Source organism: Alexandromys fortis, unplaced genomic scaffold, assembly GCF_014885135.2.
Source record: "Alexandromys fortis isolate MF-2015 unplaced genomic scaffold, M_Fortis_MF-2015_v1.1 scaffold_11, whole genome shotgun sequence".
NCBI classification, from domain to species: domain Eukaryota; kingdom Metazoa; phylum Chordata; class Mammalia; order Rodentia; family Cricetidae; genus Alexandromys; species Alexandromys fortis.
The window spans coordinates 12,736,682-12,764,316 of record NW_026067912.1 but is presented as its reverse complement, the minus strand read 5'-3'; the positions used below and the strand labels follow the sequence as shown (position 1 = coordinate 12,764,316).

The following is a 27,635-nucleotide window of genomic DNA, read 5'->3' as shown; positions in this document are numbered from 1 at the left end:
TCATGTTACCTGTACCTTAAAAGTCAATTTTAAAAAAAATATGTTTTAGCTGGGCGGTGGTGGTACATGCCTTTAATCCCAGCACTTGGGAGGCAGAAACAGGTGCGTTTGAGGCTAGTCTAGTCTACAGAGAGAGTTCCAGGACAGGTTCCAAAGCTACACAGAGAAACCCTGTCTCAACAAATAAACAAACAAAACAAAACAAAACAAAAACAAAACAAAACAAAACAATCCCCCTTCCAATAACAAGTACGTTTTAAGAATTAAAGATCTTTTGCAACAAAATATATCATGGACTAATGAAAATTCACTATGGACCAGCAGCTGAGAACAACCCTGAAAAGACTAATGCCTAGCATTGAAAAAAGGTTACATCTCAACCCTAGACATCAAACTGTCCCTGACACTAGGTCACAGTCCTTGCCTGGTACTGAAGGCCCACACCACACTCTTCTCCCCAGGACTCCCCTGCAAGGTTACTCCTTTCCAGCTTGTGGTCTGCAGCATTTTCCAACTCTGTTCTGCTGTTTCGTGTCTTCATTTCTCCCTGCCTCCTTCTGAAATGAACCTTATGACATTTACTTGCTATAGAATGCCTTCCTATATTTACAGACACCCTTCTTGGAGACTTTTGACATTCTCAATAACAAGACAGTAAAAGATAGGATTTCCATGACTTAGAATATTTCTTATCCCATCTAGTTAGCATTCAGCTAGATAGTTGATGAAATTCTTCTTGATATTTTCATCTAAAACTAAGTATTTTGAATAAAGTCCATATGGGTAATACTCAGGACAGGCAGAATATCTGGGATAGATGCAAGGAATTAGCAGCTTTAATTAGGAATTTTAATGTTTATCACCTACTACCCAAAGGGCACAGTGGTTCTAAAATCTAAAGGTTGTTTTTCTCCCAAAGTGGACCCTCGTACTATAGAAATTCTTCTCCTCCTGTGTGACTATGTACATGTGCTATCTGGAGTGGGAGGGGCCACGAGCATGGAGGAATGTGAGGCTCCTGAGTTAACACTCTAGTACACATCTTTTGTACATAGGACACATTTACATTGCTCTCCAATTACCACTCTGTGGTCCATATGATGCGTTTATTTTATAGTTTCACATATTTACAAATGTCATTACTCAACAGCTGACATGAGTCCTTAGTGAACTTGTATTTCAAACATTTTTATTAAAAAAAAATTACCAATATGATTGAGTCCTTCAACCACATTTCCTGTCTCCTAACCCCTCCCCTTAAAGATGTGTATGACAGATATAAAATAGGAAGAAATTTTACTAAGAACTCTAATAGTGCAGCTATATAGTTTCAAAGTCTATTCCAGTGAGCAAAGAGAGTTCTAAAGAAGAAACATTGGTTAAGTGCCAGGCAATCAAGCTTGTAGGAACGGAATCATGAGAAATACCATAACAATACAAAGGAGAGCCCATGGGTACAGGAAGTGGAAAGAAACACCTACTGGAGTTCTGGTGTGAGAAAGGACAGTTAAAGCTCCACGTTCATTAGAAAGGGGGGGGGGGTAAAGGGCTGAAGATGGTGAGAGTCTTTGAAATAATTGAGGCTGAACCAGAACCAGGTAAAGCTGAGTCCCCAGGAGCAAAGGGAGAGGCACACATGAGTTCCTAGGTCAGGGTAACACTGGCTGAACTAAGAAAACACAACCCATGAGGACCGTTCAACATGTCTTATCATCGCTCAGAGTATTCAAGACTCAGGGCCAGTGGTCTCCTGAGCATGCAAAATAAGCCACTAAGTAGTCCAGCTACTGGAGAGCTCACCCTGGTGGTGATAGCGGTGGAGTTGGCTGAGGGGTGAGGAACTGGCCGGATGGCCAATACTGCAACTATCCAGACTCAGAACCAGGGGTAGGTTTGGCCCACTCCGATATCTGCCCCATCTGTGGCTGTCTGTGATCTCCTGGAGCACATGAAGGAACTGGTTCTGCAGATCCAAAGCTATAGGATCTGCATAACACAGGGCAACAAGATATCCAAGAGGAGGCTCAGTGAGGGCTCAGTATCCACAGTGTAGCAGAGCCCAGAGGCCTCAAACCAGACCAATGACTCTTTGCAACGAACATTTGCAAGTAAAGATACATGGACAACAAATAAAAAAATCATCCAGCTAGAAGGATTGGGGCAAAGAAGCTTCTTATATCTGGGTAATACGACTCCTTATCTACTTGGTCTCACTCCTGCCTGGTCACTGGTGCACGGGGATGAGTGCTCCTCCAGGAAGGATACAGGGAATCTGCCACGACAAAATGTTCCCCAGTGTGACGTCAACACAAATGAAAGGTCGACAGAGCGCTCCCTGGTCTACTTTGCACCTCATCATTATGTGAGCAAAGGTGGTCAGAAGAGAAACTTGACCCAGCAAGTCTTCATGGCAGCATTCTGTATTAAGAATCCTAAAATAAGTTCCAAAACTGCCTCCTGTTTCCCTGGCGTGGGAAAAGAGCCAGGGAAAAAAGCTTTTATACAGTTTAGGACTAAAGGTGTATAACAATAAAATAACACAGTGCGTGTAACAGTGGCATAAATCCCAGGAGCCCCTCAAGCCTGGGAACCATACTAAAGGATTTATGTTTTAGTTTATTGATCCAGTAATTTTATACTTTAACATTTGATTTCTCAATAGTAGGACTTCCTGGAATTTGGAGAGAATTCTTCTGTGGTATTAGTAACTCTGGTATTGAGTTGGTGCAGTATGGTGACCACCAGTGAACTGACATAAACCCAAATTTCACTTCAAGGAAAAACAAAAATTAGAAAACGTTGTTCGCTAAATTGGCAAGCATTCATCTTATAAGTATTGGCAGGGATTTAGTAAATGTCACTATAAATTCTCTAAAAAGATAAATCCCTTAATACATATTTTTATTCAGTGAATGCAGACCAGGGACCTCAAGAGCAAAGAGCCCTAAGTAGGTCTGTGATCTTGAGCTCCGTAGGGATGTCTGTCCAAAACTGAGGAAGAGAAAGTTTGCTTTATAATGATTCTATAGCAGATCCTGCCAGGCTAGGACTTCTACACAACTTAGAATAATCTCTATTTAGCCCATTTGTAGCTTTCCGGGCTGAAGTGTGTACACAGGTCCTAGAATATCTTTAACATCATTATGTCGTTCTGTTAAAGACATGGCATGCAAAAGTCCAATGTCATCTCAAAAATACATGTAGTATGCCCAGTAAAATACATTGGCTAGCATAAAAATCAAAGGAAACAGTAGTTTGGAATATCGATCCACGTTGCTGGGATTTTGAATTGTGAAATAATCGATAATTCTGCCAATTTTTTCTCGGAAGACAAACTTGAATTTGTCACTGGCTTTCATCGTCAAGTCGCTATAGTTGACGTTGTCACCAGAAATTTCAATGCTGGCAAAGCTGATCTTCCGTCTAAAGCTGGAGATGGAGCTGTTGATGATGTTGGTGATATTGACATCTTCTGGTTCCTTTGCTGTCCCCTGGTTCATAGAAAATAAGTTAGCTTGTAAGACAGGGACAGTAACGTACATGGGTGATATTGTGAAGAGCAGGGTGCTGTGGTGGTACCAGACCTGGGCTTAAATCTCAAATGACAGGTCTTTTACTACTGGAAACTTGTGATTTAAATCCCTTTAGGATGTGATTGCCTCATCTGCAACATGGTAACGATAGGAATTGTTTCTTCATGAGACTAAAGGGAAGATTAAGTGGCATACATTGAGTAAAGCATCTAGTAGATACTTGGTAAAGTTCTAGTCTGTTTTAGGGTGAAGAGAGAAAATAAATCCATTGTGTTCTGTGGTCTTTGCTACAAACATAGGAACAGGACTGTGCTCCCTGCAAATCCAGGGAATTTCCACTATCCAACAAGGTGCTGATGACACAGAAAGTGGGGTCTTGGCTGAGTTCCTTCACCACTCGGAGGGCAGATTTCTCAGTAATAAAATAAGGAGGATGATGGCTTGATATCATTGAGTTTTGGGATACCCTGAGACATGTAGAGGATACAGCACACACTTCACAGTGATTCTCTTGTTATGTCCATGGCGTGGAGGTGAGCACTGGAGTCTTCAGTAGAAGACCTTGGGAATTCTCCAACCCTCGTCTATCATTCTAAGGAATCTGAATTTGTGTGTGCTATTAGGGAAGCCTTCATGGAAGAGAACGCATGAAATCCATATTCTCCTCTGACGAGCACACATGCTCTTTTGACTTTAGTGCTTGGATTGACCACAACAACCAAACACAATGATGAAGGCACTGGCTCTTCTGGTTGCCCATATCCTCACTATTAGGTCCCTGTGGTCTGACAGCACACTGCTTAGGGTGCCACTTTCCTAAATCAGATCCTTATTATTTGTTTGTTTGAGCATCAGTGTGCTAATGCCCATCAAATCTAGTTTTGAAATAACCTTGGGTGAAGGGAAAACAATGTATCACACTGGAGCAAAGTTAAGTTAAAACTAAGTTTTAAGTTAGAATCCCAGGAATTTTGTTACAAGTCAATTTCTTCTATACATTTTTTTGGATAAACTGTTTCTTGTATAATTTAAGAATATATAATTGCATCAAAATTAAGTAATAACCACAAATTAATCTGAAATGTGTGAACAGCTAAGCCTGTCTAGTTTGACATTGGGCTTTTTTTTTAGATACTTGTTCTTATGATCACCCTTTCATGTTGCAGATGAATAATAGTTTTTTTTGCTAGAAAATTCAATTTTGATATCCTGTTTTATCTGGTGAAAAGAACAGCACCGGTTAAGGGGCACCATGATTTCCAAATGTGCCCGCCTTGGTAGGGGTACAATGCATTAGAACAAAGTGGATTACTCTGGGGATGGGAACTAAGCCCTGATCCCCTCTTCAGAGTGGTGCATGGCCGGGTGATGGATGGTAGACAACCCCCTCCAAATCCTTACCCTATCTTTGACTGCCATCTGCTGTAAGGAGCTGTAGTGAGCAACTGCGTACTCCAGCAAGGCCCCAAACACGAAGCTGAAGCAGATCCCCAGGTACACATCGATGGCCTTGATGAAGCAGTTGGTGTTGGGTAGGGATGTTCGGGAACCGATCATCAGTGTGGTCATGGACAACACAGTTGTCACTCCTTGGGAAACAAGTAGGAGCTGTTCCATGCGGCTGTCCCCACCCACCCCTATCCCTCTCTATCATCTGGCTGGGTGACTCCACCCAGGAGGCCACAAGATGAGGACAGGACTCATGAACAGTACAGATCTATTTCAGAGTCTGTGACCTACTGGAATACAGTTGTTTTATTCATCTCCAACAGATGTAAGTGACATAGTTTTCCAAATAGGTCATCTTCTGTCTTCTTTTAGAGATGGACAGTCAGTAATAAAGTTATGGGCAGTGGATTGTTTACACAAGCTCACCTCATCTGCCACCATAAAACAAATTAAAAAAAATACAGTCCTTCTGATGCTATCTTTCTCTCCATCTCTGCACCCATTTTTCTCTCTGTGTAAAAGAATTTATCAAGATACCAACTTTTACAATGACTCAGCAAACATCAGTGAACATAAAGATAGAATTTTCAAAAGCCCTTGATTCACCTAGTTCTTAGAACTCGTCCAGGGGAACTTCTTACCAATGCAAGTTCTCGCAGGAACAGAATCGAGAGAGATCCAAAACGAAACCCAGGATAGCACCACCAGGAAGGTGGAAGGAACGTAGGTTTCCAGAATGAAATACAGGACGTTCCTCCGAAGCTCAAATTGCAAAACCAATCGAGTATAGTTTCCTGAGAGTGCAAACATGAGGTAAGAAACTGCATCTGCTCACACAGGAGAGGAGTTGCCCCATGAACCACAATCATGTTTAGCCTTCTGTTACCAAAATTTAGTCAGCTATGAACTGCACTCTGGTTACCACAGAGGACCTCAGTGTTGCCTGGCATGGGATTTACAGTGGTGCTCTTACCTAACCCCCACACTCGTGTTTTTCTTTTTATGCCTTCCTTTACCAAGGCATTGCTTCGGTATTGTGACCGCCAGTATTCTAAAACTCTAGCTCACCAGACTGTGAACCACAAGGGGGCAAAATCTGCATCTCTCAACCTTGCACTCACATGGTAAGCTGTTAATAAATACCCGTCTAATGAAGATTACTTAAGACAGCCCATTGTTTTCAACATTACTGTAGAGTAGGCCTATTAAATGTAATTTAATTTTTGTGTAGATGCATATGTGTGTGTGTGTATTTCTGTATTTGTGTGCAAATGTTTGTGGAGACCAGAGTGCAGTCTTAGAAGTTGTTGTTCACGAATCATCTACCTTTTTGTTTGAGACAGGATTTCTTATTGGCCTGAAGCTTGCAAAGCAGGCTAGGTGCTAGCCAGAGAGCCTCAGAGTGACACTGTCTTTGCCTCTCTGGCACCAGAATTACAAGTGGCATGCCCTGATTTTTTTTTCTCCCAATGAGTTATGGGGATTGAAGTCAAGTCCTCATGCTCGCAAGGTAAGCATATTGGGTTGTCCATTCAGGCTCAATCATTTATTTTTTTGTTGATTTCAGAGGTATCATTTCAGGATCATGCTTAGGGAATTACCCAAGCACACATGTTATCTATGTGGCATATAAACAATAGAGAGCTGCCATATTTGCTCCCTGTCTTTTTTCTAGGTGTACATTTAATTTTTAAAGTCATCTAGACTCAACTAGAACACATGATAATGTTTTAAAGAGTAGAAATATTGATAAGACAAAGCATTCCTAACTTGACCATAAGGAACTGAGAAGAAAATATCACTGTTTGTATGTAAAATCATTTAGAAAATACCTATTTAAGCCAGGCATGTTGGCACACACCTTTAGTCCCAACACTAGAAAGGCAGAGACAGCGGATCTACATGCTTTTGAAGCCAGTTTGTCCACAGAGCAAATTTCAGGTCAGCCAAGGCTTTACAGAGAAACCCTACCTTGAAACAGCAAAACCAAACCAAAACAACAAAACCCTAAAACCACCAACTCCCAGAGATCTAGTTCTGTACATGACAATTTGATAATTGCACTAACGAGGTGATCATGTAGTATTGCTACTGTCTTCTTTACCTGTGAGTGCTTTCTTTTTTGTACTTCATTCTTTGACCAGTGCACTCACTAGAAACACGAGTGACTTTTCGTGCACAAGGGAGTGCTGCATTTGAACAGTCATTAGAGAACCTCGGAAGGGACTAACTAAAATTCAATGTTGGCCCAGAGGGTTGCTCTCCAGTTGAGCATGTCCACCTGAGTGCAGCGTGCACAGAAGCCCAGGTTCTGTGCCTGTCTTCCTTTTCCTGCTCCACACCAGTGCAGAATGCTTACACTCCCTGGGAGTAGAGGTGGAGGCCATGCTGCTTAGGATTCAGGTTGCGACCTTTCCCTTAAGTATTTTTATTCTGTGGGATGGGTCACAAGAGTTACCTGTCTCCTGCTGGGATACGGTTACCAAGGTGAAATACTGCTGGATGGTGTACTGAGCAAGGCGTAGGCTTTCAAGTCCACGCACAGAATCGTTTCCTCTCAGCCAGGTGAACTCCACATCGTTGCCGTCATATCCCCCTGGCAAATGAAAGCGAGCCTTGGTCAGTGCAAGGATACTGCAGACGCAGCTGGTTTGGGAAATGCTACAGAGTGAGCGAGAGCTCTATCCTGATGGTATTAAGCCTACAGGAGTACGCCATGCAAAAGTTGGCTAGGTTTCTCATGTGCAGCAGAATGAAATCTTTTGCTAGGTCCATGTTTGACTGGTTGAGACTGTCCAAGCCTGGTAGGTGATAAAAATGGCTTTCTTTATTACTGAGTGGCATTTATTAAGTGTGCTGCCACAAAGGGACCCATGCCGGATTCTGTTTTTCCGAGCAGTCTAAGCTTGGATGATGTTGTCTGAGACTTTGGAAGGACTCTCTCTATTCATATTTCTCACTGGTATCAATGCAAAAATAAAAAATCCTTTAACCAGCCACCTTATGACGCTCTGTCAATATGTGCTTTTGATAAATGTTAGCTTTACTAATATCAGTTGATGGTAGTGATAACAATTACCTTTTATGAACCTTTTATGTTGTCCTTTACACAACACATATCTTTAATGCTCTCACAGGCCAAGGAAGTAAACATCTCTGTGTTTCCTTGATTTTAAGGTGGACTTTTGTCTTTACATTTCTGAAATTGTGATGGATCTCACCATTGATTTATGTAGGTGAAGTAGCATTTTCTCCTAAAATGTGCTTATTCTCTAGATACTGTACCTTAGACTTGAGGAATTATTCGCCAATTATATGTGAAAACACTCAGATTCTAAAGAGTTTCCTTTTTTTCTTTTTTAAATTTATTTATTTATTAAAGATTTCTGCCTCCTCCCCACCACTGCCTCCCATTTCCCTCCCCCTCCCCCCGATCTTAACTGTCTCAGGATTTAGGTAAGTAAGAGACAAAAGCCAACCCTGTGCCTCTCTCTGGAAAGCTTAATCTCAAAGTCTGTAGATGGTGTTGATAATAATGGAGCATCTATTACTTAGGAGGCAATTTCTAAGTGCCTTGCGACATTATCATCTCCTCCAATCCTTGCAGATAAGATGTGTTCATAGTTAATAAACACAGACAATAGACACAATTTCATCAGTCACTGGGAAAATACAAAGCAAAACCACACGCTGCTTCATACTTGTTAAGATAGTAATAATAAGGACGAGATGAGAAAAGCAATAAAGATATTGACAAGCTGGAACTTCATTGGTGGGAATGCAAATATACAACCACTTTTGGAAACAAAATGACTAACTAAAAACCTAAATAGTAAGTGTATCATTTGAATCAGAATTCTATTCCGAGGTATTTACTTAAGAGGAATGAAGCGCTACTCACAGAAAGACTTGTATAGAACTATCCGCGGCAGCTTTATGTACAGTGACCAGATGTGAAGCTAAACCAAAAGCGTGTTAACCTTTTGGAAAAGCTGGAAAGAATAGTCCTGAACAAACAAAAGGAATGAAGTCCTGATAACATGCCACATCATTCTGTGGAAAAAGCCAGATGCAGAAGGGAACAGATCGTATTGCTCTTACTTATATAAAATGTTCAGGAGAGACAAATTTACAGCCGCAGAAAGTAAGCTAGAGGCACCTGGGGGTTTGTGGCAGGAAATTGGGGTGATGACAATAAAGACAGGGGATCTCTTTGGGGGTAGGTGATGGGAATATTCCAACAATGCAACCTGCCAATGGCTACAAACACCTTGAAACACATACTTAAAAATGGATGAATTTTCTGATTCATACATTATAGCTCAATAAACCCAACTTATATAGAAGGCAACTCATTGAGCCTGGTGTGCTTACTTTTTCCATTTCAAGGGGGTAGGAATCTGAGACTCAAAGAGGTTTGTTAGCCAAAGTCATACAGATAGTGATGTTGCCCCATGATTCCAGTCCCTGTGGTTGCAATCTTGTCATTGCTTCAGAGGCTGCTGAGACTGTGGTGCTGATGTTAGGACTGATATTGTGCTATGAGGCATAATTATGGAAGTTGATATCTAGTAGGCTTCATCTTATGATGCCTGAGCTCCTTGAGCTCCAGATAACACTGTGGGTGTTCCCTTGGAATCCTCCAAAAGTGAGTGGAAGCCGGCCATCGGAACTAGTGAAGAAGACTTCTCTCTGAAAATGAGGAGAGCAGGTTCCTACCTGGGTACTTGGTTTCAGCCCTAGTAGAGGCTGGCTCACAGTTTTTATTTGCTACCGTCCTCTGTCCCTGGGTGAATGTGGGTGATTAAGATAATATCAGTTCCTTTTTTTAATGATAGTATATTTGGAAAAAACCCAAACCTGAGTGAGGTTTTATTACCTGAATGCCTGCTAATAAGCATTCTGTGGAAGCTTCCTCTGCCCCTCGGGGATGGTGTCTATGTACACAGAGTGCTGAAGTTTCTTGGTGAATCTTGCTCCTGGGATTTGGGATGAGCCCAGCCATGACACATGGAGGGCAATTATTTCTTTTGTGCTACACTCGAATTGCTTCTCTGTTTGATAACCCCAAGTTGCATTCTTCTACCAAACAGCTGCATTGCTTCAAGAAGGGTTTTCACGTGCCGATTCAATAGGATAATTAATCTGCTTAGGTCTGTAACTAAATGTGTACTTCTAAAAATGGCTTCTCCTCATAATGGTTCTTCTCTCCTGGCTTTGCCTACTTGTTCCCTTAAGCACAGAGTACCCAGTGGTCCCCAAGGCTTGTCTACAGTTATTTTCCACTTTGACGCCCTAATGACTCATATCTGTGGCGTTATTTCCCTATCACAGGTGCCCAAATTTGGAGATGTTCGGAGATGCATACAAAGGAACAACGGAGATTGTTTAACCATCCCAAGGAACTGATTTGACCCACATCCATTTAGAGCGAACCCTCATTTTCCATCCTAGGAAATTCCCAGGTTATAATTTAGATGCTCAGTTACCCACAGCACTGTACAACACTTTCCCATATACCAAATAAGATCCCTTACGTGTTGGAGGCAGCTGCATCACAAACAGCAGTGAGCGATTTGAGTATTTGGGTTTTCTCCTCCAGGGCTTTTCCCATGCTGGGCAAGCATTGTGCCCCCACCCACCACACGCCCCCACTCCTCCTTGCTCCTTACTAACCTTTAACCTTTGCTCTGTTCCTTCTTGTTTCTGTGGTACTGTGCCCTGCTTTTTTTTTTTTTTTGTCCTCTTAGCCAACTGAAACCTGTCCATCCTCTGATTTCAGGTGGCAATATCCTCTGGACACCTCTGACCCTTTAACAGGCTTTCATGGTGCCGTAACTTTTTATTGCTTGTCTTTTATTCTTTCATAATTGTTTTAAGTCCTGTGCTGTCTGTCAGCTGGTCCACCTCTCGAAGACGGGCAAATCGTTTTATTTTTGCAGCGCAAACATTTGCCACAGCGTCTAACACAGAACAGGCATGTGGTTGTTGCATGGGTGAACTGACTGAGGAGTAGGCAGATGGAACCCAACCAGCCAGCCAGACTAGCTGGAGGCTTCGGTGGGAAAATATGTAGAACTGAAGTATTAGACCGAGTCAAAATATTTTCCTTAAGACGCAGGGGAAAGGAAAAACACTGGCCTTGCTCCTAAGTAACCGAAAAGAGCTGGCGTGAAAGAAGCTTCAGACTGCCGCCTGATAGTCATGCTGGATTTCGGCGTAACATTTGGCAGGATTTGGGAATCCCACAAGCACGATGTGGTCTCTCGGTTTGGGGAAAATCAGTGAATATCAGTTGGTGCTAGAGAACCTAGAAATCCCATACACTTGCTTAAAACCTTATTAGAGTATACTAGGGAGAAGTGGATAGCCCCCGGACCACATACAAGCAAGCCACTGGGTGGGAATCTTCATGGGCCTTCTGGCCAGTGAAAGAGCTCTAGGAACTGTCAACCCCTCTTCCTGGGCTCCAGTCCCACTGTTCCTATTTTTCAGATCCCTTTAGAAAAATGCTAAGTTGTGATGAACCTCAATTTCTATCATCATAAGGTGGGGAGAACAACACTTACGGGTTGTTTAGAAGGTATCTGCGTGTGTGGCATGTGAATGCAACACTATTTATTAGGAAAAGAGCTCCAATATTAATTATTATTTTCATGGTTGCTGATGGAAAAATGGTTCGGGCAAGGTGACCACGGCGAAGGCAGACTGAGATCATATTGTTAGCTGTCCCTTCTATAGTCATTTTCCAACTAGCTGCCTCCTTCCTCTGTAGTTGCATAGCAAGGTTTGGCTAGAAGCCAGTGCATTTTTATTAGGAAAAAGAAAAAGAAACCTTTTGAGGACTTCTGGGCTTCAAAGGGTAGCCTGTGGCATGTTTAGTAACAAATGCAAATGGGGTTGATGAAGCCCAGGCTGTCTGCATCTGGGGTTGATTTGGTTTTGGTAGAGCAAGAGTGGATGTGTGGATGATGAGAAGCCAAGGTCAATGGCAAGGGGTTTTGATCCTACTTCATGTTCCGGCTTGGTGTGAGCCTAGCCAGTTTGAATGTTCACCTTCCTAGACATGGACGGAGAGGGGAGGTCCTTGGACTTTCCACAGGGCAGGGAACCATGACTGCTCTTTGGATTGGAGAGGGAGGGGGAGAGGAGTGGGGGGAGGGGGAGGGAAATGGGAGGCTGGGAGGAGGCGGAAACTTTTTTTTTCCCATTCTCAATAAAATAAAAAAAAATTAAAAAAAAAATCATAGCCATGGAATGGTTACCAAGAGCTCACCTGGAATCACAGACCCCTGAGGATGAGTACCCCGAGTGCCGGCATGAAGAAAATACGTTAAGTTCTAAGTATCAGGAGCTAGCTGAGGTCTACATTCATCAAGATGTTTTCTTTAAACCAGAAATACTCATGAAACACAATTCCATGGTTTTATAAGTCTGGGAAAGGATACACTCCTTGGAATTCATGGAATTAGCTCTTGGAGGCTCCTAAAAGTTCTGTAGCAATGGAGAGTGTTATTATTTTAGGCTTTGTGGACAGTACAGTCTCTATCATAAATACTCCATCCTGTTATTACAGTGTGACCATAGACAATCTGCAAGTGAGTGGCCATCACTCTGCTATAACATCACTACTTCCAGAAACAGGTGATGGGCCAGACTTGGCAGATAAATCCGGTTTACTGGCCATGGTCTACACATCAGTATTTTCTTCAGCCATCTCTCTGCGCATGGGTGAAGGTATTTGATATTAGCATAGAATGGTTTTCCCCCAAAGATACAACGTTACACAGTTTGCCCTTGAGAAGCAGCTGGATTTATCTGGAAGTTAGGGTGAATAGCTCAATCCGTTGTGGATCTATTGTGGATCAACATAAAGGAAGAAGGGTGCAAGGACATGGGGGTGCTCTGCAAAGCAGAGATGGAGGTCTTCCAGGAAAGGCCCCCTGGGGCCCCGAGGGTGTGTACTCACAACTCTCTAGCTGCAGCTTGCAGGTCTGTGTGTCCATGGGGTATTTAGACAGGTCCATGTTGCATGTCACGGTTGTTGTGATCCTAACGGGAAAAAGAAAAGAAATGGACTCAGAAAGGGTGCTATGAGGAAGAGATGGCATTTCTTCCCCAGGGCTGCTCCAAGAGGACTTTTTCTCAGACTCTTATGGGGGTGTGTGGCTGGTAGTCTACACCCAAGCATTCCTGAGGTTTTCTGGGCTCAGTGACACTCATCCGACCCAGTTCAAGCTGGATCCAGAGTGGAAGAAGCTGGGATGCTGGCAACTCAGAGGCAAACACCCACACTATTACCAAACAGACACATTCTCCAGTGTGCTGAAGATGTCTTATAAACATATTTTAAACTTCATTCAACTTCTTTTAAGTGTTTAAGGGCATTGGGTCCTTTGGAACTGGAGTCAGGAATGGTGGTGAGTCACTGTGTGGGTCTGGGAACCAAACCCAGGTCCTCTGCAAGAGCAGCCAGTGCTCTTAAGTAAGGGCCGAGTCATCTCTCCAGCCTCTGGAGGTGCCTTTTAAAAATTCTAATTTATTTTTTCATGCAAATTATTTTGACCATATTCTTTCCTTTACCCCAACTGTTCCCAGATAATCCTCACTTCCTACCCACTCAACTTCATGTTCTCTCTCTCTTTATCTTCCTTTCTTACATTCACACATTTTTACTAGGTCCCTCATTTATGAAGTACAGTGCTGGGTACACCTAGGAGGCAGATGTGTTTGCTCATGGCATAGTATCCAACTTAATGGAGCTTTACATCTCCTTAAGGGAGACAGAGAAAAACAACCACTGGTTACTGGTTGCTTAGTGCAAGGCAGTTTCTGCGCTAAGGATGTCACATACATTAACCCTTTGAATAGCTCTATGATATAAGAACTGCTATTATCTTTATTTTGTTTTTGAGGAAACTGAGGCTCAGAGGGCCAGTAACTTGCTCAAGTTCACAGAGCTGTTTAGGACAAGAGTCTAGTAGCAGATATCGGTGGTGGTGCACGCCTTTAATTCCAGCACCTGGGAGGCAGAGACAGGTGGATCTCTGTTTGTTTGAGGCCAGCCTGGCCTACAGAGAGAGTTCCAGGACAGCCATGCTTGCCATACAATAGAGTGTATGAAAAAAATGAATTAGAATGAACACAGAGAAGCCCTGTCTTGAAAAGCAAAACAAAACAATAATAAAAAGGAGCTTAGGGGCAAATCATTCATAAACTATGATTCATTGGTAATTCTTACATTCTTACCCAGGCTGATGGCACTGCATGCTGTAACACAGAACAGATGCACACCCCCAGCTACACAAGTGTATATGAACACACCTGTGTGAACAGGTTCCCATGGAAACATGGAAATATGTAGAATTCCCAATCAATGGAGAGTTAGACTTCTTAAAAGAGGAGTTAGGATTTGTACTGGTCTCAGTAAAACTCAGTGTTGCTGAGGCATGCCCAGAAATGCTATTTATTGCTTAGTCCAGGCCTTGCTTTATAACTTCAGGTCTTTCTTGTGATTAAAGGTTAGTCTATTCATATTTACTATTTGATCTGCTCCCCAGGAACTCAGGGAGCCCAAGTGTGGACAGCCCTTGCACAGACTAAACCTCTGTGTAGGCTGCCTCACGCAGCACTCAGGGAGCCCAAGTGTGCACAGCCCTTGCACAGGGCAAACCTCCGTGTAGGCTGCCTCACTCAGTACTCAGGGATTCCTCTTCCTTTCCAGTCACTGAGAGGGCTGCATGAGACAGAAGGAACTTTAGGCCCTGGCAATTTGGGGTGGTGGCCTGTAGCGGCAGGTAGTCTTTGGGATCCACACCTTGCGTGTTTGTATAAACATGTCTCAGACAAACAGATGTAGAGATATCCTGCTCTACTGAACCCTGTGGAAGACAAGTTCCTTATATAGACCTCTTTGTTTGTTCATGTCTTTACTCTTACTTGCCCTCCTTCCCTCCTCCTCTTCTCCCTCATTCTCTCTCCTTCTCTGTGTGTGCTATGTGTGTTTGTGTGCATGTTGGGGCTCGTGTTGGGATACCTTCCTCGGTGACTTTTCAATTTTATTTATTTGTATATATGTACCTGTATATTTGTTTATGTTTATATTCACATGCGTGGGTAGACATGTGAAAGGGTGTGCAGGCACCTGTATGTGCTGTGTACACGTGAAGGCCAGAGGCTGAGTGACTGCCTCAATCACTCGTCACCTTAAACATTGAGGTGGGGTTTCTTAGTGAACCTGGACTTCACGGATTTGGGTAGTGTAGCCAGACATCTTTCCCTGGAGATCTCTGTCTCTCAAAGGCCAAATGCACAGGTGGCCTGCCATGCCCTCTTGTTATTAAGCGAGTGGTAGGGCTTAGAACTCTAATCTTTACACCTGGGCAGCAAGCATTTTATTCAGGAAGCCATTGGACCTCACCCTATTAGTCTTTTCTTTTGAGACTTGGACTATTTATTTATTTATTTATTTATTTATTTATTTATTTATTATGTATACAATATTCTGTCTGTGTATATGCCTGCAGGCCAGAAGAGGGCACCAGACCCCATTACAGATGGTTATGAGCCACCATGTGGTTGCTGGGAACTGACCTCACAACCTTCGGAAGAGCAGGCAATGCTCTTAACCTCTGAGCCATTGGTCTCTCATTGAACCTGGGAATTTGCAGCTTAGGGCCAGACTGGGTGCTTAGTAAGTCCTAAGATCTACCTGTCTGTATCTGTCAGCACTGGGGTTTTAGGTGAATGCCACTAGGCTCAGCTTTTACACCAGCACTGGGATTCAGATCTCGGTCCCCATGCTGTCTCTCTAGTCCCTTTTCTTCTTTGTCTGCTAACTTTCCTCACTCTCAAAGGCCCAGCTCATAACCCTATGAAAACATAGTCTATCACTGCCCCTAACCATTAACCTACTCCCCAACTGGGGTCCTGGCACCCAAGTGGGTCTATCTTACTCCATTTTCCTGAGCATACTGCATGAGACCTGGCACACAGCAGTTGCTCATATGTGACTAGTCCCAGCATCTATACTGAGAGAATCCCTTCTGAATGGTGGTGTGGGGGTATAACACAGAGGAATTTGTGATGAATGGGGGTTCAGACTGGCCCTTTGGTACTGGTCCAAAGTACCCAGGATATATGTGTCTTTTCCTCCAACCCCAGAGTCCCCGATGCCTGCTCACCTGAGTGCGTACAGGACTGTGCCATTGGAGAAGAGGCGGATGAGCCTGTTTCCCACTGTGACTTCATGGAGGAAGGACTTCTTGGACTCCACAATATAAGTGTCTGGTACCCAGAGGAACTCCACAAGACGGGCATCTAGAGTGAAGCTCTTGTTGCCTTCGAACACTAGCCGTGGGTCTGTCCAGCGCTGCCGGAGGTAAATGGTGGCTGTGTAGTCCTAAGAGGAAAGTCAGAAACGGAAATGATGGGCAGGAAAGAAGCAGGAAGGAAGACCCCCCCCCCGAAAAAAAACCCATATAACTCTCCCTTATATGATATGATATGTATGTATGGCTCTGTGTGTGTTTAAATTATTGGTGTGGTGCTTATCCTCAGCAATGAAAGAACCAAGTGCATTATGTATTTTAGATAATAACTCCTACTGTCAAAGCCCACTTTCAGGGCTTGGGCCTACTTGACATAAAACCTCACACTGCTTAAGAACACAGTTGGCATTAAACTGATAAAGGCTTTATTGGGAAAAATGCCTGGGTTACCCAGGATTTACCCATCATGCCTCAAGGGCCCTCTTGGAAAACTGCCTTCCTCCTGGCTTTATCTTTCTGGTGTCCTCTCAAATTGGTCATTAGATCGTTAGTTTTCATCAGTGGTCCTTTCTCTGAAAGACCATGTGAAGGCCAGGTCTCTCAACCATGTTTTCTCTTCTTTTCCTCAATTTTTATTTCTCAGTAAATGCACTCACTTCTTTTTCTATTTTCTCTCTTCCTAGCCTTTGAGTCTGTTTCCTTCCTGATACCCAGAAAACCCACTGTGGAAACATCTTCACTTAGGAGACAGAACTCTGGCATCTGCCATTCTGTTTCTGAGTAATCTGCTAACATCACCACTGAAAGCAAGGAGAGGGCCCATGGTGGGATGCCACTGGGCAACAATTACCATGTTGCTCTCTGAAATGCTAGAGATGCTTGCGATGTCCAGAGTCAGTGCTATCCGAACTGGGTCACCTGAGAATGCAGAAAAACCAGAGAGACTTACATAGAAACACAAACACAAATCCTTCTTCCCACCACCCATTTCCACCCCCTGCCCTACTTCGTAGGTTGGAAACAAAACTATTAAAAATTATAAAAGCAATATTCATGTATTAGAAATATTTAAATAATCTGAACTATAAAAATAAGAAAATTAATTTTATCTTCCCAGGAGCAACCATTCAGTATGAAAAATATACACAAATACACAGGGACATCATGATTCATAAGAGAGGCCACACGATTATTAATTAATGGGTATTTAAAAATATTTTAAGATTAATTTACTTATTTTGGTGTGTGTGTGTGTGTGTGAGAAAGAGAGAGAAAGGGAGAGAGAGACCGGGAAGGGAGGGAGGGAGAGAGAGAGAGAGAGAGAGAGAGAGAGAGAGAGAGAGAGAGAGGAAGGAAGGGGGGTGATGTGTGCCACCGACTCTGTGGGAATTGTTCACCTCTGCCTTTAAGGCAGGATCTCTCATTATTTTGGCCATGCACACCAAGCCTAAGGCTGTCTGGTCTGAACGTTCCTGCATATTCGTCTACCCCCACCCCCCCATCTTGCCCAAAAAATGTTAGGATTACAGGTGGGTGTCACTAGATCCAGCTTTTATGTTGAGTCAAGGAACAGAACTCAGAGAGTCAGGCTGTGTGTGTGGCAAGAACTTTCACCTGCCGAGCCATCTCCCTGTCCCATAATGTGTGTTTTAAAGAGGCTGATGGCAAAGCACCTGTCCACTCTTATGTGGAAGGTTCTTCCTGTGGCGCCTGCAGGGGGCTTGTTGTGTAGGGTGGGGCAGAGATTTGCTCGCCTGATTGTACACAAATAACTTTCCTTTTTTTTGATTAAGGAAATTTACCAAAAGATGACATCAAAGACTGATGGCGGCCAAGTTCCTGCTGACCCCAGACACTTTCTTCCTTTCCTCTTTGGAGCTCTAAAGTTTTACAATGTTTTACCATGGTTGATCTTACGTAAGCCTCAGTCCTGGAGTTTAGGGACACTGAAAGACACTGCTGAAAATCGTGTTTCTTCTGAAGACTGGAGTGTAAGGGCCATCGTTTTTGGAAGCCAACCAGGCCAGGCCAGGCCCATCTCTTTAGATGGAGATGGGGAAGAAGGGCTCTGGACTGTGAGCTGTGTGAATTCAGATCTCAGCTCTGAACTCCCCTCGCTCTGCCATTGGGGATAAGTTACAGAATAGAGACAGAGGCTCAACGACATCAGAGGTGTGACAGTGTTTTAGCCAGGGGCAGCAAGAGGGAATGTATTCAAAGTGCCCGCTTATTCCTTCTGAGAATCTCAGAGATGGTTCCCTGCACACCGCTTCTGGTATCATACCTGCCGTGCTTTGGCACATGCCCCATCCGTAGGGTCCCCCCAATCTCTCTCGCTCTCTTCCGTGATCCTAGCTAAGGTTGGGGGAAGGACCAATTTTGCTCACCAGCATGAAGGATAAAGCAGGTCTCACTTGCATTAAAGAGCTGAGAGAGCCTCAGGGGACTGTGGCAATGAACTAGGAAGAGAGGAGATGGAATTCTAAAGAAATTAGAAAAATATCTAATCATCTGATTGGTCAGAATTAGTCAAAGCAACCTAACAATTAAAGGGTTGGTAACCCAGGAAAACCAAGCTACAGAACGTAGGGAGGAAACTGGAAATGGTGTTTTCGAGACAGTGTGAAGGAAAGGTAAGGGTTAATGGTTGGTGGGAAATCTTTGAGGACAGAGTGGCAGGGCATGGTGCTAGGTGGCTGCCAGAAGAGTCTGGAGTCAGAGAGCAATGGTTGCACGTCATGCAGTGGTGTGACCTCAAGTTCATTGCTAAACTTCTCTGTGCTGCTTCCTCCCTTGTTAAATGGTGTGCAACCCACTGTCACAGTTCCCAATGTTTGTCCCCTCCCAAACTCACGTAGAAATGGCTGTGACAGTACTAAGAGGTGGAGCTTTCAGAAGGGATTAGGCCGTGAGAGTTCCAGCCTCGTGAGCGGGGTGGGTGCTGCTTGGAGAGGGTGTGTCCAGCCCTCTCTTATCTCCCTCAACCCTTCCCCCACCTCTACCACGTGATGACAAAACAACAGGGCCGAGGCAAAAGCCCTGGCGTCGCAATACTGAACTCTCTAAGTCCGTGAGTCTGGGTTTGTTTAGGTTGCTCAAGGCCAGGCATTACGTGATAGCTGCACAAGACAGGCTGAGGCAAGCGCCAGCCAGCACAGAGGACTGGGTGGGAGAGCGTGGACAGGAAAGCGATGGGTCCCCTCGCTCTGCCTCGCTGGGGAGGGCAGAGTGGAGCGCACACACAAGCTCTAGTCCCACCATGGGTTTTGCTTAGTTTCCCCGCTATCTAGTGCAGCCCAGCCAGTCTTGACTGTTTTATGGACCGGAACTTGCTTTCGTGTCCGGAAACTATGCAAGTGAGCTGTGCCACCAGAGGGCACCTCTCTCCTAGGAAAAAGGTAGACGGCGTGGGCAGTGTCTGTAGTGCCCCCTTGACAACCTTTGCTTTACCCAGCTTAGGCCCTGGAAAGTACTATGGAGGTTTTTGTCTTCCAAGGACCCATGGTGGCCAAGAAGCGCATCAGGAAGCAAGGGTGCATCCACTAACCTACAGGGTGTCCAGCAGGACAGGTTCCTTGAGGACATGGAGTGCATAAAGTCATTAGGCCCCCGTGTTGTGCTTCCTCTCCTTTTAAGCAAGGTGCAACCGGGCCTCACACTCCCTTAAGTTCATCCTCAGTGCTCTGTTCTCTGAACAACCTCCCTGCCCAACATCCCTGCTTCTGGTTGGCCCGTTATTGTGCAAACTTGAAGAGTAATGTCCTGACTTAGTTGTTTGAGATTTGGGAGGCAAGACAAATGGATGTGAGCAAGCTCTTCAGATTCACGTGCTTATTGCTAGTGTGTGGTAAAGCCTGGAAACCCAGAGCATGTGGTGGCTTGCTAGACCCTCGGCATGGAGAACAGAGCCTAGCCACGGGACCAGACATTGCCCAGATCTTCAGCTGAGCCGGCGAGACTGCCTGAGGGTCCTGGTGGTGAGAGCAGATCAGCAGCCTTGCTCTAACGCCCCACACATAAGTGGTACCATAGATGTCAGCTGCCCAGAAACCTGCGCAAAACAGCACGCTAAGGCAGGAAGGATCCAACAGGAGCAGAGACAGAGAGAGGCCTCCTCTGCTGGGTGACTTTGCTCCGGAACTCCCCAGCGGCCCTCCCTTCCACGTTTCGTCAGTGCTTCTGTCTAGACACCTCTGTCTAGACTTCCTTGCCTTTCTCTCTTCACCTCGTGGCCCGAGGGCCCTTCCGGCTTCTCTCTTGCTGCTCTCACTCTTTGCAGTCCAACAAATACCTTGAAAAGGCAAAGTTTCCCACCCCTGCACCCTAGCCTGTGTCTGACCACCAGTGGAACTGGACTTATTAGATCCTAGATCTGACTAGAGACTGTCACCATCACAAGCTAGAAGCAGGAAGGACAAGGACATAACATTAGCTAGTTATGGTATTACAGGAAATGCAATGATTCAGGGGTGGGCTGTGGAGGAATCAGGGAGAGCCTTTCAGAGGAGGGCAGCCTTTCTCAGAGACACAATGGGAAATTGTGTTCCTAGAGAGGAAAGTTGGTGGAGTAACTCAAGGCAGATGAGCAGCCTCTGCACTGGCACGGAAGCCAGAGGCTAGGGATGCTACTGGGCATTTGGGGGCCATATTACGGGACACTGTGGAAGGGTGAAAATGACAGGCAGACAGAGGCAGGCAGAGAAGGGCTTGGAATGCCTGCACTTCAGGCTAGGCTACTGGGTCACGTGCCTATGTTCTTAGCAGGCAGATGGCCCAGGAGGTGATTTAGATAGAAATGAGGGGTGATCATTGTAGGTGGCAGACTACAGGCAGAAAGGCCAGATGGAGCGGTGCTGATGGCACATGGCGAGTTCCTGGCAAAGTGACCACAGAGGTAGGGAGAAGGAAGAGTGTTTGGCAGAGGTTGCCAGAGGCTCCTACATCCAGCACTTCACCCCACAGTGCTAAAGAGAGAACAACTTTAACTTCGAAGTGGAGAGCAGAGTGCTTTCATTGAGGTAGTACAAAAAAATCACAAGCTCGTGTTCTTATCCATCCTTCCCAGTTCCTAAAGCAGCGACCAGTCGGGAGGTGGAGTCAGCAAAGCCTCTGAAGCCCGCTGCTGCATTTTGCCTCTGTTCCTATCCTCTTGAACTGATATCCTTGTCACAAAGGAGAACCTACCACCAAAATTGGGCCTGAGGAATTTGTTATATCCTGCGGTGAGGTTCTCAAAGCCAGGCAAGGAAAGCTTGTCACTTCTGCTGACCTCCACATTGAACTGGTTCCCCTGGATGCACGTCCTGGAAGGGAGAATTGCTTTTGTGGTTATGTCCAAAAATTGATGAACATAGTTAGACATGAATTTGATTGACATCCCCTGTGTGCGTGTTTGTGTTTGTGCACGTATATATGTTGTGCACACACACGCACATGGTGGCTTTCCTGAGGAGACAAATCTTACTTTCTAGCTATTGAGTTAGCCTTTCCATTTTCTTACCCACTTGCTATAGATGAAACTGTCATGATAATTTGGCCACCCTCCATGCATCTTTTCCTTTTTATTTATTTATTGATTGATTGTGTGTGTTGTATGAGTGTATGCACAGGCATGTGTACCTGTGCATCAAATGTCTCCTCTGTTTCTCTCTTTCTATTCCTTTGAGGCAGGGTCTCTCCTTCAATTTGGGGCTCAAGAAACCCTCAAAGATCTCCTTATCTCCTTCCCACTTGGAAGCTCCAAAATTTACTTGCATTTGTGGGACTCTGGTCCTCATGGTTACACAGTAAGCATTGTTAACCACTGAGCCACTTCCCCAACTTCCTTTCACCAAGTGTCTTATGAAAAACCCAAGTCAAAACAAAACAACAACAAAACTCAAGTCCACTGGTCTGCAACCATTTTAGAAACTTCTGTTCTCTAAAATAGAACGAGCCACAGAAATGTTCTTGTTCTGATGTTTCAGGGAGATGAAGGGACTGAGTTTTTGCCGTAAGTTAAATAAAAACTGCTGCAAGCCCTTCCATCAGGACCACATCAGAGTAGCCCTCACTGGGCCATTCTGGGGTAGCACAACTTACCTTTGAGAGAGGAGACTCAGACACACAAAGGCCAGGTAGAAGTTGTGGCTCATGTTGAAGGAGCTATTCACACACAGAGAGAGCCTGAAGGAGGAATGACCTGGAGAGACAAGGAGCAAGGTGAGGGGGCAGTCCAAAGGTTCACTACCTCCAGTCCCACTGTCTTCAGGGGTCTCCAGACCCGGTATTTTCCCAGCAAAATGGGAGCAGCCTCTTTGTACATCTTTTCTTCTAGCACCGGCTCCTCGAGCGTCATCCAGATACACTGTCATTTGGGAACTAATATTTTTTAATCCACCCCAGATATAGGTAGAGTCCTTGTTAATAAGGTGGTTTTTCAGAACTAGTGCCCATATCCAGTCTGGGGGTGCACATTTGCCTGTATATTTGAGGAGCCCCAGGCCTCCCTGACCCCTCCAGCTCTACATTCATGCTGGCTAAACCAGTCACTGTCCTTTTTAGTTCAGGGCCCAGGCCTTTCAGGCAGGTTGTGTTCTTACCTAATCTTTCCCATCTATAGTGGGCAGGCTTATCCCTGTCTTATAATGAGGAAACAGCTTTGTGGGAAAGCACACAGTACTTGTGAATGCCAGAGGTGAGTTTGAGCTGGAGCTGGCTGCTTCATCCCTTTCCTCCAAGACTAGCAACAGCTCATGCTTTCTTTGGCCTGAAGATGCTCACCATCCTCATCATCTCCCACACCTGATCACAGAGTTCTGAAGCTTCCCTGTGCCGGTGTTCACAAGAGGGCTATTGGACAGCCTGCTCCAGAGGCCTGGTTTCCTCGGGTGGGGCACCTGCAGTCAGACATCTCTCAGAGTTCAGTGGCAGCTAGCAGAGCATCCTCGGACCTGCCATGCTGGTGACATGGCAGAGTGGTTGCCTCAAGTTCAGGCCCCTTCCCAGAGTGGGCTACCTACTTAGTGCTAACCGTGGTGAGTCTTCCCACTTTCTAGAACCTAAGCAATTTAGAGCTGTGGCTCAGAGCCAGCCATTTATTTATTAAATAATATGCTGTTTACCAAGCAGTATCCCCTTATTAGAGAAATGAAAATGGACAGAAGTTCACTGAGTCAGAAGTGTATGTCACAGCATACACCAGTGCAGATTTACAGTTTTATGAAGTGTAGGGGTGTTTTGTCTTCATGTGTGTCTATGCACCATGGGCACACAGTGCCCATGGAGGCCAGAAGGGATGGGATTATCTTGGAACTGGAGTTGGAGTTAACTGTTAGCTGCATGTGGGTGTTGGAAATAAAGCCCAGGACCTCTGGAAGAGCCGTCAGTGCTCTCAACCACTGAGCCCCACCTCAGCCCCCTGCAGATTTATAGATGGGAACAGATGTGCCCTTTGGTGAGGGTTGTTGAGTCAAGGTAGTTGTATATGTGTAGGGGGCTCAATCATACTATAACCCTAAAGAACTATTTCAAAAAACCAAGGAAGTATTTAGTCCCTCTGTTGTTTCTTCTTATTAGTCTTATACATCAGATGTCTCCATTATTAATTGTTTTTATCCCCACATATACCTATATTTACAAATGCACACATCTTTTTTTCATAAAAATTGAAAAAGGAAAATTGGGGTGTTTTTGTCCTTTTGCTATTGTTTTCCCCATATAAGTGTAATAGCTGCTATCCATTGATTACTTACTACTAATTTGCCTAAGCTAAATAAGCACCTCCACTTTCTTCACATGTGTTTGAAGTAATTAAGAATATTCTCACTTACCAAGGAATGACACAGCAAGTTAGGGTCAGCTTGAATGTAAATAACTGACCCAACTCCTTCCCTCAACCACAGCAGCATGGGACTTGCTTGTCTCTGTGTTGGCCACGCCTTTCCGCGGCAGCTTCTGTAGCCCCGCCTCCCCAGCCCTTAAGATACAAGGTGGCTCATACCCTGAATACACAAACATTGGCACGCCTTGTGTTCTGCCTATGGATATCAAGTTACTTCCCAAGTTTTTGCTGTTATAAAGTCGGCACTCACTGCTTTGGCCTATATAAGTTCTTATAGACTCTCCTCTTCCTTTTCACTGTGGAATGTAGGAGGCTGGGGGCAGGGGCTCTAAAGGCTGATAAAGGAATAGAGGCTTGCTCGTGACCATTGGAATCTACCCCCTCACCAAAATTGCCAGCTATAAAATCAATGTTATTAAATTTCTGTGACTGTATTTGTACTTTCTCTAGTGTTCCTCTCTGGTCCCTATTTCTCTCCATGCTCCCAGCATCAGGTTTCAGAGGGTTCATGGACTGGCTCGCACACCTTCCATCCCTTTATCGAACATTTTAAAGGGTGAATGGGCTCCTCTTATAAGCCAAACACATGACCAGCAGAGGTCCTGCCTGGAGGGGATTGAGGTGCGCCAGCAGAAAATGTGCATGCTCCATCAGAAGGGTGCAAGTTGTAAATCCTGTCCTGTTCCTACCCACATCAGGAGCCCAGGCAGCAGAATGTCTGGTGTAACTAGAAAGTGAGTCACCGACTCCCCTCGAGGGGATGGTACAGGGCCAGGGTGGGGATGGCAGACATTCATTTGATTCTGGCAGAGTGTGGACTTTGGAGACTGTGACCTCTAGAAGCTGTTAAAGAAATGGAGGTTTACCCATGGCCAGTGGAAACCACTCGAACTTAGCCTTGGTATCTGCAGGTTTTTCCTAGTGTGGCCTGAACTGGCTCTGTTCTCATTTAGGGAGATTCTTCATTGTTTTCCCACCTTCTATAAGAAACCAGCTTTGATCAAGTATATCTGGGAACCAAGTAGTCTTTAGTTTCAAGCTTGCTTTGAAATAGCCATCTCTCCTAGTGGCCAGTCCTCTATTAGGAAGACAATATTTGCATCATGGGCCTCTGAATCTCCTCCAAGGAATGCCAGACTCGAATTCTGTCTGCTGGCTCTGCTAGGGCCGAGCATGCCTCATTACAGAATGGAACAGCAGTGACAGGCCACGTGTGTCACCCAGTCCTATCTGGTTCAGGAGAGGAGTCTCAGATTTACGATGAAATTCGGCTTAGATCACACAGCAATGAAGTGGGCACTGTTTGAACCAGCATTTCTTAAGCCTTTAATCTTGACCACGGTCATATCTGGCTCCACTTTACTGTCATGGTGTTCTGGAGGAGGGTGCACACCGCTGACACCTTTGCTCATTTCAGCCTGACACAGAGAGCTCAGAATTCACTGAAAGAACCGAACCCAAGAAAGCAGGAGTGAGTTGGAAGGAGGCTAGGGTGTGACACGCTTGGACACACTTTATGAGGATGCAAGTCCCCAGTTCCCCAGACGAAATGGGATCACATGTGATTCTGCTCCTTATATCAAACCCACATTGGGAATGGGGTACTGAAAGTCCAGTGGGGGGTACTAGCCCCTGTGGCTGATGAGCCAATCTTTGAGTTACTCTATTTGTCGTCTTGTCTTGCAGGAGGCTCAGGCCTTCCTCTTGGATACAGATATTGGAGCCTGCACTTAGAGGTGCTCACAGACCATTAGGGGGCAGCTGGAGGCTCTGAGCAGGGCTCCCTCCAGCCTTCATCAGTTGCACCCAGGAAGTGGGTGGGAGTTGCTTGAGTTGGGGCAGCCTATGTACTCTTGCCGTAACTGGACCTCCCTGGCTGAAACCTCATCTCTGTTTGTAGAGGAGAGTCTGGGCTTTGGTGTTAGACAGAAGTTAGTCATAGCTAACTTCTCAGCCTCAGTTTTCTCACCTGACAAAGGGGTATAAACACAAATAATAAACCCTGCTTCCCACCCTCCTCTGTTCTATGTCTTCCATTGAAGATCCAGTAATATCGCCAGGATGAAAACCATGCCTGTCAGAAGCTCTTGCTCTCATCCCTGAAAGCAACCTGCTTGGCACTCTTCAGGAAGAACAGGTCAGACGCAGGACATGAGTGTCACCTGGGAGGCCCATTACATTTTTTTCTGGACTGGCTCTGAGAAGCAGAGATGAGCCTGATGGGGATTCCCACCTCCATTCCATGAACACTATGAAGCCCGAGTGTGTCACCTTATAGCCTCCTCCACACTCACAGTGCTCCTTTGCCCTCAGTCACTTCAGCATGCTTAGAGTCATGGGCAGGGAGGCACGCGTGAGGTGAGGAAAGGTCATAGTGCCCTGGGTCCTCCCCAAGAAAATCACTGTGCCTGTTGGTCTTGCCTGGCAGCAGAGAGGAAAACAATGGCAGCTCCAGTACCAGGCAGGGGGAGCTCTAATCTGGGCCCCTCACTTGTTCCTGGGCGGTTTTAGTTCCTTCCTGCACTCTAACAGGGAGTATCATCCTTTAAGACCTGAGGCAGAGTTAGGGCTCAGAAAATTCCAGGCTGTCTCCCCCGCCCCCATCCATCCCAGCAGGACCTACATCTGGAGCTTCTTCCTGCCCTCTCTCCAAGTCCTAGGGGCAGCAGTTTGCTTACCAGACAGCTGTTGCGGCTCTGTTATGGCAGGCTCTCCAGGATCCCAAGCAGGATTCGCATGCAAGGCATACTCTTTTGGGTCCCCTGGGTCCTTTCCACCTCAGCCCTGACCCCTTAGATGTAGGTGTGCATCCACGCTCTGATGGAGTGGCTCTCTCTCTGGAGAAGACAGAGCTGTGGAACCAGGTATAGGTGGGCGGGGACTCCTCCAGCTCCTCCCTTTGTGGAACTCTGACTGGTCCTGGGTTGTTTGTGAGAATCAGTCAGCTCTTGCGATGGCTATGGGACCCCAGAAGTTTGATTCTGAGTTCACATTTCAGCCATGATCCAAACCTCAGCTGAGAAAGACACCTGGAGAGATGAGTGCGTGGCCCCCACCCCTACGACAAGCTCTGCTTTCAGAGGACAGCCCTTCACTATGGTGCAAAGGGATGGGAGTTATTTAACTTGGGCATTCCACTTGATTCTGATTGCCAGGTTCACACCTGCAAAACAACTCAATTCATGTCTGAAAGCCATAGTCCTGGCTCTGACTGGGTTTGTTTGGGATTGGCAGAGACTCGGTTCTGTGTTGTTAGAGACTCTACAAACTGTCTAGTTGCAAAGACACAAAAACTACAAAAGATTGGGGAAGTGAAGCTCAGAAGAGGTGGGAACAATTCTGGGGCTTTCTTGTCTCCTTTCCTGTCTCCCAAATCCTTACAGGGTATCCTTTAAGTCTCTAGCAAATTTGCTTAGGGAGCTTGCAGAGACCACCGAGGTTTTCCTCTTCCAAGGCCAGCTAAGCTTGTGGGCATGCGTGCTTTCTCACTGTCCCTCAGTCTCTCTCCATATTGTAGCCAATGGTCAAGGATATCGCTTTTGGATCTGTCCTCAAGGGAGA

General features: G+C 45.2%; 1 protein-coding gene across 2 annotated transcripts; it reads right to left on the bottom strand.

Moving 5' to 3' along the window:
- Positions 1-1,167: 1,167 nt before the first annotated feature.
- On the bottom strand, positions 1,168-27,053 carry Gabrp (gamma-aminobutyric acid type A receptor subunit pi). 2 transcript variants are annotated; one of them, XM_050138761.1, is made up of 10 exons: positions 26,753-27,053; positions 22,334-22,433; positions 21,437-21,555; positions 17,103-17,170; positions 16,166-16,383; positions 12,952-13,034; positions 7,441-7,578; positions 5,624-5,776; positions 4,935-5,122; positions 1,168-3,491 (listed from the first exon to the last, which is right to left on the bottom strand). In XM_050138761.1, exons 2-10 carry the CDS (start codon positions 22,384-22,386, stop codon positions 3,189-3,191), a joined length of 1,323 nt encoding a protein of 440 aa, XP_049994718.1. In that variant the 5' UTR covers positions 22,387-22,433; positions 26,753-27,053; the 3' UTR covers positions 1,168-3,188. The 2 variants fall into 2 exon arrangements, with proteins under 2 accessions (XP_049994718.1, XP_049994719.1); XM_050138762.1 differs by lacking the exons at positions 1,168-3,491; positions 4,935-5,122 and adding an exon at positions 5,131-5,493.
- Between the last annotated feature and the right edge of the window lie 582 nt (positions 27,054-27,635).

Bases quoted from the DNA above. Each gene is read 5' to 3' on its own strand.
- Gabrp (XM_050138761.1), bottom strand. From the start codon at position 22,386: ATGAGCCACAACTTCTACCTGGCCTTTGTGTGTCTGAGTCTCCTCTCT. The intron at 16,384-17,102 runs GTAATTGTTGCC...CTTTCCTCTTAG, and splicing joins GCATTTCAGAGAGCAACATG to GACTACACAGCCACCATTTA. The intron at 7,579-12,951 runs GTGAGTACACAC...TTCATTTGCCAG, and splicing joins CAAGCTGCAGCTAGAGAGTT to GGGGATATGACGGCAACGAT.